The sequence below is a fragment of the Notamacropus eugenii genome, chromosome 4 (assembly GCF_028372415.1).
Source record: "Notamacropus eugenii isolate mMacEug1 chromosome 4, mMacEug1.pri_v2, whole genome shotgun sequence".
Taxonomy (NCBI): domain Eukaryota; kingdom Metazoa; phylum Chordata; class Mammalia; order Diprotodontia; family Macropodidae; genus Notamacropus; species Notamacropus eugenii.
In genome coordinates, this window is record NC_092875.1 from 327,557,644 (window position 1) to 327,570,804 (window position 13,161).

General features: G+C 32.4%; 1 protein-coding gene across 4 annotated transcripts in view; it reads right to left on the minus strand.

The window, feature by feature from the left end:
* Positions 1 to 13,161, minus strand: part of ARK2N (arkadia (RNF111) N-terminal like PKA signaling regulator 2N) — a 113,772-nt gene that overhangs the window by 27,364 nt on the left and 73,247 nt on the right. Inside the window, exon 3 of one of the 4 annotated variants that reach the window (XM_072605223.1) lies at positions 1,115 to 10,244. The exons of the other annotated variants lie outside the window; for them this stretch is intronic. Within the exon in view, the coding sequence (XP_072461324.1) occupies positions 9,784 to 10,244 (461 nt within the window). The 3' untranslated portion in view covers positions 1,115 to 9,783. Of the gene's footprint in view, positions 1 to 1,114; positions 10,245 to 13,161 lie in introns of those variants that run through there. 4 annotated transcript variants of the gene reach the window in all.

A 13,161-nucleotide genomic window follows, 5' to 3' on the forward strand; every position in this document is an offset into this window, starting at 1 on the left:
TATGAACAAACATAAAGAGACAAGGATGGAGGAAAAAGGAAATATAACAAAATGATAGCTACTTTCCCTAGACAATAATAAGTTTAACAAATTATTCAGTAATGAAGATACTTGAGGGATTTTAAAAAATCCAACATTCAAGTTATTTTTCTACTGCACTAACCTCATAACTTTTAGTTGGAAGTGAAATGAGCACATATCAATTAAAACCACTATAGGAATGAAGGGTTCTGAGGCAGTCATAGCTCTTAAGCCATGTACCACAATGGCAAACTAGATCCACCAGAGATGGTTAGAGGGGGAAAAATAGGGAACCAGGTTTGGATTTCAAAATAGGTGAGTGTATAAATGGGTACCAGCAGATTCTAAAGAACTCTATTTATTTTGAAAGTCATATCTAGGTACTCAAGAGAATCTATCCTTAAACAGGATCTATATATTGAAGAATTCATTCTTTTAAGACATACCCTGCTATCTCTGGAACAAACAGAGAAGCTATTAGAGATGGAGAAGAGAGTTGGCAAAGGAGACCATATAGATTTAACAACTGACAGATCTTAGAACTAGCTTAGAACCAGATCAGACAATGAATTATCCCATGAATTTATGTTTGCTAAAGTGTTTGTATTCACCTTGATACTAATTAAGATTTTACTCATCACAATTTTTCAGTCCCTCCTAAAAGAAGCTGGCCACATTACGGTTCAGCTTAATTTTGGCATTTGCCAAATAATTATATTTAATATGGAATTGTCTATGCTTAGTCTAAATTGAATGAAGAAAAAAAGTAAGTCCTGCTTTCTTAACAATACTTGCAAATCACTTGTTCCTTCATTACTGTTGGATAGTGAGGTCAAAGACAGCTTCTACCATTTGAAGCAAAAGTAAATGCATTTTTAAGAAGCACAACTTGATGAGTTTTCAAAACTATTAAGAAAGTTCAATATTCAAGAAGTGAATTAAAATCTACTACATAAAACACAAACCTGTTTGATCTACTTTACAACTCAAGAATACAAATCTTTAAAAGCTGAACATATATTAGTTATTGCCATAGGAATAGACTAAAATATAGACTATATTGCCCATTTTATAAATGTAGCAACAAGAATCATTTAATCATGTTTTATATTTATTTATCTCTAGATTACAGTAGTTACAATTCAAATGTACAGGGTTAGTTTGGCAAATAATACATACTGAAAATACAATAAGAATTTTAAAATAGTCCAGTAACATTCTCCCTAAAACATTAAAACTGAATGCAAATACAACTTCCTTCATTACTAAAGAAAACTCTTCTGATAGTTCCTTCATTTTATATGCATCTGTTTTATGCTGCTGTAACATATTACATTTAAATATCTTTCAATGACTGGATTCAAGTTTGATATACATTTTCCACCACTATTAATTTTCCTGAATTTAGGAATATTCAAAGAGAAGCCAAGAAAGAGGAATTTGTTCATTAACTCTCTCTGGATGTTTAATGACTAGATTAGGTCTAATTTGTCTTGTAATATTTATTCCAAAAACAATCTTCTCAGTTGCTTATAAAGAGGATTGGAATACATTTTCAACAGGAATTCCACTATGCACCATTTCTGAAATCCAAATTATACCATAATATAAACTGTCTGCATGGGATTTTGATGCACATACAAGGTGTTCCAAAAGTCACAGTGCAATTTTAAGCTTTAATAGCTATATATGCACATATATTTTAGTGGCACAGTAGATAGTGCTGGGCCTGGAGTTAGGAAGTCCTGAGTTCAAATGCAGCTCACTGGATACTTAATAGCTGTGTGACCCTGGGCAAGTCATTTAACCCTATCTGCCTCAGTTTTCTCATCCATAAAATGAGCTGGAAAAAGAAATGGCAAACGACTCCAGTATCTTTGCCAAGAAAACCCCAAATGAAGTCACGAAGAGTCAGATATGATTGAACAACAACAAAAATATGTATATTTAAAAGGGAAATAAGATGCGTGGAATTTACATGGTCTAACAAGAGCTATTACACACAAAAAATTACCAATTCTACCCTGTGCAGGGCACTCCCAAATCTTTTTTTTTTATATATTAAACTTCTAGGGATGCAGCACAAGTAGAAACAATACTGAATTTGGAGTCAGAGTACCTCATTTCAAACCCTCCCATTGCCACTTGCTATCTACGAAGGGAAGTCACTTAACTTCTCTCTGGTTTCCTATTTGTAAAATGGGGATCAGAATAGATGACCTAAGTACAATGCAGCTCCAAATCTATCATCCTGTTATCTGGTGATGGTACCAACCACTTCTCCCATAACAAGTATACCCTTCTTCAAGTATACAATCTAATATTGAATATGAAAATTCAGATTACAAAATCAAAAGATAACCTGGGGATTGTCCCAGATATTACAGAGGGATTTGCATTAGGATTTCTTTAAATAAAAAAGCAAGTAACAAGCATTTATTAATCACCTACTGTGTACCAAGTGTTTCACAAATATTATCTCATTTGATCCTTACAACAACCCTGTGAACTAGGTGCTGCTATTATCCTCATTTTACAGTTGAAGAAACTGATATACTAGTTAAGTGATTTGCCCAGGATTAGGCAGCTAGGAAGTATTTGAGGCTGGATTTGAACTCAGAGCCTCCTGACTCTGGGCCAAGTGCTCTTATCCACTCTGCCACCTAGCTGCCTGTAATTACATTTTTAAATGATTTCATATATACGATTTGGTCTCATACAATTTTTCCAAACTGAAACCACTATGTAAAGTGAGGTATCCTATGTCTGAAGATGTGATAAATCTACTAAACATTAGGAGATTGGATATTAAGAGCAACACTACAAAATGAGTTAACATTTATCCTGTTTGCAAGATGGAGAAAACTCACTAAGCCTAAAATTAAATTTTAATTCTTCATTCTCAAGACAGATTTGGGGTGGGGCATGGAGAACAATTTGATCATAGTATCATTCAAATTCATGACAGCTATGTTTATATGGGCACAGATTTTAGCTCACACACAACAAAAAGCCCCTAATTAAACCAATGCATATTAAAACATTTTAAAATATGTGGTCAAATGAATGACCCGGATCTATTGGATTGTGCAAAACTTATTCCATAGTAGAATGTCTATATGGAGTATTAAAAAATAATCTGGAGTAAAATTAAGAACTAGGCACACTCCTCTTTCATATTTACTATCAAACTTTCTATTCTGGAGCTTACAAAGAAAAATTATCTCAGGAAACCTGATGTGTAAAATCAAATTAACTTACAGAAATATTTGGTTATAAAGTTAAAAGTGTTAATAGGCTATGCTTAAATACTCATCAGCTTCCTGTTGTAATACTCACCTCTTTTTAACTTTTAAACTTGAAAACTTTTTAAAGTTTTAGGCAGTTTTAATTATCTTCTCAGGAAATTTATTCATGTCAACTATATATCCAAAGGAAATACTCTCAAAAATATGAAAATTTTCATGATTATAATATAGTTCAAGTAAACTAGCTTTGCTGGTCATCTGTCCTCATCAAAAGCACTACATAAAATTTAAAATTTTGTTTTTGGTAAAAAGAGATTTTTTTCTCATAGAGAAACTAAAGACTTTTAGGAGATTGGGGTATGTGGTTTTATTGGTATAAAGATCTCCCCAGCGAAGAAATTCCCTTTACCAATGCATATCAGCAACTAAGAGCAAGGATTGTTTTTTGCTTTTTTTTTTTTTTTTTGTATCTCCACACTTAGCAAGGTGCCTTGCCCATAGTAAGCACTTAATAAATGCTTGTTGATTGGGTTTGTGCAAGTTATATTTTGAGAATTGTCTGGGGTGCTGAGACATTAAGTGATTTTCCCAGAGTCATACAGCTAGCATATATCAATCAGAGTTTTGACTTGAACTAAGTCATCTTGAACCCATTTAGAATTATACATGCATTTTAATACTTATACAGCATCTTACAAATTATTTGTTATTTCTTGACACAGGTAAATCTGAAAGTGGTGGCTAATGGCTCTAAAATCCAGGACATAATTCATGGGCAAAACAAAACAGCTGAAGGATCAAAAAAGCTACATGAAAAATAGTACTCATGGAATTCTCATATTCTAAGACTATTTTAATAAACCATTCACTTTTTCCAAAAAAGCATGAGTAAAAATCATAAAATGCTGTTAAGAATAGTGGAGGGATAGATTTGTTTACTTATCTAATAACCCTATAGAGGTAAAATGAAAACAAGGGACTGTCTATCTGAAAACTCTGGTAGAGCTATCTGGGACCACATGATGTTTTCCTTCCAGTGATCCAGAATATAGCAAAATGATGGGAGAAAATGTGGTCCTATCACTTTAATCTTTTTCTCTCCAAATGAGACAAGATTTAGAAGTCTTACTTTGAAATGCTCTAACTTGTCCATTTACATTAGGAAATCCTTAGGACCCCCCCAATCCAGGATGTATTGCTTTAAAATACTTTTTAGATTAAAGCTCACCACAAGAAACTGTCAAGAATTATACAGATTTAAGTAAGCTTCCTCAGCAAGCTGTACAAATTTAGGTTAACATATGCATGATATGTAACTATAAAGTAATAAGACTGAAGTTTTAACCATCCAAAGGAGCACTAGCCCCTTGGCAAGAAGTGTTAGTAGAAGACTACCCATATTCCAATGATACTGCTACTGATCAAAGAACATCTGATATATATTTCCAGAATTAGGTACAGTAAAATTCTCATAAGAAAGAGAGGCCATGTTACTTCATAATCATATCCTTTTTCTGACTAAAAATAGTGGCTACCTCCACAGCTTTGCCACCATTAAGGATGTGTGAAACAACATCCCAAAGGCACTCAAGGCAAATTTCAGAGGGAGTTCCCAAGATGTTTTAAACATTAGTGAATTAAAGTATCTCCCAAAGGGTCTCATTTCCAAGGTGACGTTTTCTTGGATGCATTTAAGTTCTGTTACTTGTTCTTAAAGAATTTATAGTCATGGACAGTACTTAGAAATAAACAATATTTACTGACCACTACTTCAGGCTACCATCATCCCTTCCCCACAGATGACAAATTATTGTTTTATAATACACCAAAATTTTTAAATTATGGAATCTCTTCTAAGGGAATATTTAAATCAGTCTGGATAAAGAAACATAAAGAAAACACATAGAAACAAAGAAAACATAAAGAAAAATATCAATAGAATAAGTATATACTATATATACTCAATGGTATAACATTTTCAATATAATCTGCAAAAATTATACAAAATATCTACTATAATTTGTGGGATTGCTCTTCAAAGAAAGAGTTCTACATAAATTACCAATTCCCTGAGAATAGCTTGTTGAAACCATGATTTTGATTCTATGATTTCAATTTCATTATTCAATTTTTCTGAGGCACAAGCTAAAAACCAAATTCAGAAAAATAATTTGACAACTACAATGTATTCTGTGCAAAATCTGAGTTCAGTTACTAAGATATACTCAAAAGATCAAAAGAGCAGCCCCTTGATTTAATCCAAACTTCACAGAATGTGAACATCAAAGGATCACACTTGAGGACCTAGAAGGCCACATGTGGCCTCAAGGCTACAGGTTTCCCACACTTGGTTATTTCATTAATTTGTAAATTATAATTTGTAAATATTGTAAAATGAATGTCTTCCAGAGTCATTTGATTTGCTGGTTAAATTCTCCAAAAGATCCAAAAGATGGCTGATGTACTAGAATGTCTACATGGGCTAAGTAGAAAGGAACTTTTAGCTTTCATCTTTTGGGAGGAAAAAATTACCATGCTAGTGCAAAGAATACTCTGAAAAATCAATAGCCCAATCATTTTCATCCTTTTCTCTCCTAGAAAACAAGCTGGAACCAAATGAAACAATCGTCTAATAGATTTTTCCAATAAAATGCTCTTGAATTTTATGTACCCATAAAGGAGGAAAAGGAAAACAGTGTGGGAATAGATTTTATTCACAAATACTTTAAACAAAAGCTGGATTAATTTAAAAACTTGAAGGAAGGGGAGCTTTTCCCTAGCATCATATCTTTTGGGCTACCGGTGAGAATGGTGAACATTTCTAATATTTGAGAATATTCCCAAAACAGAGGGTCATAAAGGAAATAGAATTACATCTTTATCATGTACTCAAAAGCAAATGCTGCCTTATACAGTTAGATCCCAGAGTGAATAATGAATCCCTGAACTGGTCACATGTATTTTTGAATTTGTATTATTTGAAGTTATAATTTTGTATTTCTAGCCCAATGGAAATATCAAGTGCAAATTCAAATGATGCAACCACTTCAGGAGGGTTCATTACTTGTACTGATAAAAGAACTGATTGTACTTTTAATTATAGGATCACAGAAATACCCCATTGTGAACAGTGGGGTCATTGTAGGGACATTTACTTCACTTTCATATAATTTCCAAATAGTATCCATGTACCACACAAAAAGAAAAGAGAATGAATCCAGAAATAACAATCATCCTTAGGAGAATGACAAGAAAAAGATGGGCTCCAATATTTTACCATATGAAGATATGACAAATGAAGTAAGAAATGTTGAGACTATAAAAGAAAAGACTTAGGTGACACAAAATAACAGACTTCAAGTATATGAAGGACTGTCAGATAGAAAAGAGATTAGATTTGTTCTATTTGGTCACAGAAGACAAAGCCATGGGTAAATAGCTGCAGAGAGGCAAATTTAGGTTTGGTATAATGAAAAGCTTCCTAACAATCAGAGCTGTCCACAAGAGGAATGGGCTGCCCTCAGGAGGTAGTGAGTTCTCTCTCAATCACCAGAGATCTTCGAGTGGACCACCTGGGTATGTTGTAGAGTGGACAATTAATTGTTCAGATTTGAACAACCCTGGTCAATGAGATTCTTCTGACTTTGTTTTTCAAAACCATATTCCTTGAAACAGCAATACATTAAGATATATTCAAGGCACAGTAAGCAAAATTGATCAGGTTTTTTAAATTACATAAATGTTTTGGCTACGAAATTATTGTGATGTTAAACTTTTCACATAAGTGAAAAAGTCAAGACCTACTTTTGAAAGGTAAAAAGTTAAATATTCTAGTGGGGGGAGGATCCATTAACTAAAGTGTTATTGTTTTTTTTAAGTCTCCTTTATCTCTTGCTAAAACTTTCACTACTATATCTAAACACTGTGTGGCAGGAATTGCACAGTACTTATGAGCCTTTTTAATATAAAAATATTATTCTTACTTAAAATACTAATTAAAAATATTAAGATTTCTATTTAGGACACATTCTATCCATTCCATTTAACTGCATGCTTTCTAACAACACAAGGAAACCAGAAAAGAAAAAAAGGGCTCCAAAGCCACAGTCTATTTCAAGTAAAATCGGTAAATAAATCAGGTCAATATAATACTAGCAACTATTTAGTTGGTTCAGCTCCATATGCCACTCTTTCTTTTGTAAGATGTCTAAATGTTTTATTTTTTTAAATAAAAAAATAATTCTGGACATGCTTAATATATTACATTAGTTGATATACAAAAAAAAAATCATTTAACTGTTTAAAGCAGTTTGTGCATACATGGAAAAATCAGTAGTGTTAACATGCTAAAAAAATTAATTTGGTTTATATTTCTAAAAATTTATACATAGTAAAATCTATTATAATCTAAAAACTGAGAAGGAGAATAGGAAAACGTCCTGAAAACTCTCAACATTATCTGAGAATAAACTAGCTAAAAAGCCATTCAAAACCACAATTACATTTTTAAATTGACCTACAACTATAAATACTTAAAAGATAATCTAAAATAGGATACACAATATAATTTCAGAGAAATGCCCATATAATTTCCTTCAAAGAGATGTGTAGATTACAGTAAAAAATCCATACCTAAAATTATATGAGAAACTGAGGGTGAGTTATCTAAAATGCTTTTAAACTCTGGTCCTATTATCAAAAGCTATCCACAGGGGGACTTTTACATAGGCATAATATTTTAAAAAAAAAAAAAAAGGAGATTTTTCAATCCGTCTCAACTTGTTCTAATTTCAATGGATGTTTCCTGGCTCCTACTTATTTTCTGAGAGAACAATGTCTTACAAACCAACCCACCCCCATTTTCATGTTCAAGACTCTTGACAAAGGGGTGAGGTGGAAACACAGGAAAGGTAGAAAAAAAAGTGACAAAGAACTATTTTTCCAATTCTGAAGGACACACATGCACGCATGCGCACACATACAGTGAAAACAAGAGAGAAAACATCAGCTTGAACAGGAAGGATATTAAAAACATACTCTCTAGGTTTAATTTACAAACTACAAATAAATGCTCTTCATTTCAACACAGAAAAAAATGACTCTTTTTACTTCATTCTAAACAGTCTGTTGACTAGTTCAAAACTACATTCACAAAGCATATAATGATCTAGGAAGCAATCTCCAAACACAATCTATCTCTCACTTTCCAAAATACATTAATTAAGATATTCCTCAAATCATAACTGCATTTGTCTTCCATTAAAATAAATATCCTTCAAAGTTGATTATAAATATATTGATGTAATTTTGAAGGATGAACTAAAAGATAATTTTTTAAAGCTAAGCCAAGAAAATGGCACCAAGAGAAAAGAGAACTATTATAAAGGCCCCAAATAATTTATTCCTATTATATACTTTCTCTTTCTTTTAAACATCAGCATTCTCAATGTGTCTCTTTCTATAAGATCAAAAAATAAAAATCAGTATTTCTGAATCTTGTATATTACAGTAATATCTACCATAGCATAACAATTTTAACTCCAATTATCTTAATGTGCCCTATAGAAGTTCCTACGTATGGGCATTTCCTTGGGTTACTAATTCCAAGTCTAACAAATAAAATTAAATCCAAATAATAGCTCACTTAACTAAATGACCACTTCACTCAAAAGTACCTATTAATAAATTATATGTTTAGTTAGACTACTCTAAAAAGATCATGGAAAATGTATGCATTTTAGATCAGAGTACAATGGTGGTCAGTAAAAATTTAATAACAGTTGCTCAGCTTCTGCTTTGAATTCTTAGTTGGAGATACACATTCATCTATGTACCAATATATGATACAATCATTTTTTTCTAAATAGAAGTCAAGGTTTTTGAAGGAAGTGACTTGTTATATTCATTCATCTTTACGCTTCCTAGAGCACCTTGTAAGTACTTCACACTTGATGAATGAATTCAGTGCTTTTTCCTCCATATGAACGTGTTATTTTAAGCATGTAGCAATGAAATTCACAAAAGACTACTCATGTTATGTGGATTAATGGGACATCATATTATCATGCACAACCTTTGAGGCAAGATTTGTCAAACTGGAATAAAGAGGGGAACAATGATATTTAGGGAAGTTTAAACTGCAGAATGTAAGTACAAACAGATACACATGGAATTAGCAAATGCTCATAACTACTTGGGTGCAATGGGATTCCTTAAGCGTCAAAATTTTAAATTAAATTTTCATATAACTTTGGCATGCAAAATGCATATAGATGAATATTATTCCTATTACAACATGATAAACATAACTCTAATGTTCCAAGAATATGTAACAAGGATTCTAGTTATATCTGACAAAGCTTTGGTTATTTTTTTTTGTTTTGAGCACATGAAACTTTTCTTAAAAAAAAACATTTATTGTTATTGTTTTTAAAACATCAAAGGGGGAAAACAACTCACAGGGAGAAAAGTAAGTTTTTCTTAACATAATCCAAAGAAGCTTTTAAGACTTATTTTAAGTCTGTGACTGATTCAAATCACGCTCTCCAATATTTCCATTTTGTGAAAAGTTAGTTGGAAAATTGTTATTATAAGTCGTCGGAAACTCTAATGTAGTATCAATATTTTGACAGCTCACATAAGAACTGAAGGGCTGCTGTGGAAGAACGTGGCTCTCAGGGATCTGTACAGATGCACCTGATTGAGTGGTAGGGGGAATTCTTTGGCCAACTAGTTGCATTTTAGGTTCCCTGGGTTCCAGCTGCTGCTTGCTTTCTTCCTCAGTGTCCAGGCGAGTTAGCTTTTCTATCCACATGCGAAATTTCTCCTCTGTCTGCCTCTGCATCTCGGCAAAGCAGTTCATGGCCTCTTCCAGGACATTGCCTATGCAGTTCCTATCCCAAACGGTGCCCCTGTCAAGCAATCCTGGAATTTCCCTGGTCGCTCCTCCAGATCCCCCAGCACGACTGAAGCCAGCTTTAAAGACATTGAGGCCATTTGATAAGACATCATTAAGTCAGAACATTATATTTATTAAGACATACTAACTCAGGAAAACAGCATAAACAATGCTAATGGCCAGGTGGATACAAAACTGATGAGCAAGCAGCCTGCAACCTCCAATTATCTGCAAGGTTTAAGTATTTTTAAGAAAAGTAAGGGGAGATGAGGGATGGAGGGTAATCACTAATACCATAATGTTACTATACCCTTGTTTAAAATAGATGTGTATATATTTTTTCAACTATAAATGGCTCAATCTATACCCATGAATATTTCTACTGCCATAATTAGTGGATTTTGAAATCATAAGCCCTTTATCAGAAATAATTTTTAGATGTCTTTCACGGACAACAAATGTCCAAAGCAGCATGCAATATTTCATGATTAAAATTACTACCTTTCTTGAGAGTGCAGAATATCATTTACCTTATTGCTAATTGGAACTTCAAAAACACATTTACTTTAAGGAGTCTGACCACAAGATAAAAGTTGGGCAAAAAAACCCTAAATAAACAGTTTAAGAAGAGCAAAGTGGATGTTTTGATTGCATGGCATCAGAGGTTCTGTCTGCATTTATTTCTGAAAGAATGTTGAGCAATGGATTGGGGGTAGGGGCAATTACAGAATGAAGACAATCTGAAAAGATAATTAATTGTGGATGGCAATAAATATTGGGTTAAGTCACAAAGGCCAAAAAGTAGGTGAATCTGTTTTGATCTCCTAGATTCATATACATAATCCACTATCCACTCTCTCATACTATTGAAAAAAAGCAAGTTTGTACTACCCTTTGCATTCTTATACAACAAAACATTAAGAGTTACTTGTTTCCTTTATGAAAGAATTATCTATACTTACACAAACAAGTGAGGAAAACAAGGAACTAGAACTAAAAAGATTAATATCAATAAAAGAAGTTAGCAAAAGATTTCTACCAAGAGAAGTTCCCACAGCTTGCAGATCTAAAACACAAACACTACCCAGATATTATCACATAAAAGAATTCACAATATCATTTAAAAATAATGCATAATTTTAAAGCAAAGGGTAAAAAAAATTACCCAAAGATGTCTTTATAAAATAACTACATAAGTGTAGGAAAAAACCTTCATTTTTGTTAATCTCTGGAAATGTACTACTAGTATGCTTCTCCAAAGCATTAAATTTTAGTTAGGTCAAATCCTAACTTTTCCTCTCTGTATGTATTTTTTAAAAAGCCATATGAATTAAATATAAAAATTCTTTTTCCAAGAACAGACTTTGAGAATCTAATTATAATCTAATTTATATTCAGGATTCTAAAAAGCAGTCTCTTAAACACAAGAAGGCTCTAAAAGAAACTAACAACAGAATAATGGACAATCTATTAATCAGATTATTTTTATAAAGAACTTCTGTTCCTCAAAGATAAGCCTTTCATAAATACATATTATCACTACATTAATGTTCACTGTAAAATACTCTCTACCTACTATCTCTTTCACAATGCTCCAAATCAATTAACTGAAACACCCAGGTAATCTGTGAAACTTGCCAAGAAATTTTACCCTTAAAAGCAAACATCTTTTTTATACATTCAAATGGAGCCAAGACACAATTTAGTTCCAGCTATCCATCAAATAATTAAACCCTTGCACTAAATAAACAGTTTTTACCTCTATAATAACTCTTAAGGACAAACATGTATGGAATCTCAACCAGTAATTATTTATACTCCTAAAATAAATCATTTTGTAATCATTGAACATTTAGAAAAATGCTGGAGTTTTAAAAACACATTTCCCCTCTGACTTTCAAGATTGCTTCTAAATAAGAAAAACCTAAGATAACAGCTATTTTTCCTAAAATACATATTTAAGAAATGTCAAATAACAAAAACCTTTAACTGTCCTTCTTGGTTTTAAAGCTGTAGAGACATTCTACTGAACTTAGCTGTCCACAAGGTTCTCTGTCAGCCTGGCTTCATTTTTTCCAGCTTATCTGTATTTTCCATGTTTTTATACTAAAGTTCTTTCAGAAAGTATCCAAATTGCTAAATTTGCAAATGTGACTTGTAACATTTGTCTTCAGGGCAAATAAGGCTTAATATTTCAATACTAAAAATCACACTGATTCTTCTTGGAAGCCTGAGGTATATCTATGTCAAAATAAAAAGCACATCAAAAATAAATGCATGCTAGCAAAATGATTTCAGTGATGACATGATTGTGTTGAGGTGACTAATGTTAAAAACCCACATGATGTAAAGTTTTATAGTTATAGTAAAGAGCATAATCACAAACTAAACTGAATTCCCATTTACATTCTAAGCTTCACAGTAGTAGCATAAAGAAAAAGCAATAATAAGACCTGAGTGCAAATCCTATTTCCAACAATTACCAGCTGTATGACCCTAGGCAGTCATTTCACTTCCCTATGCCTCAATTTCTTCATCTAGAAATAGGAATAAATAATTGCACTATCTACCTCAAAGAGGTACTACAAGAAAAGCATTATAACACTCTTCCAGCATTCTATAAATGTGAACAATTGTTACTCTTATTAATGACTTGCTTCTTAGTAGTCACTTCAAGTACCACTGCACTATTTTAAAACTCACTCCATGTCATTCTTACTCAATATGAACTGCAGTGAGTCAGAAAATGTATTCAGAGAAATCATGAACTTTTGTTTTTTAGCTTATAAACTCTATAGAAATAGGAAATTGAACAACGCTTATTTATTTATTTAAAATAGATGTAATGAAGCTAACCCACTAGCAAAACTATTAGAAAATAGAAACATATAAACTTGGCTTCTCAATTAGGCATAGCAACAGGGAGAATTGGGTGATTCCTCACACTACCTTTATATGTACTTTGCCTGCTCTTCAATTAGCAGTTTACTTAAC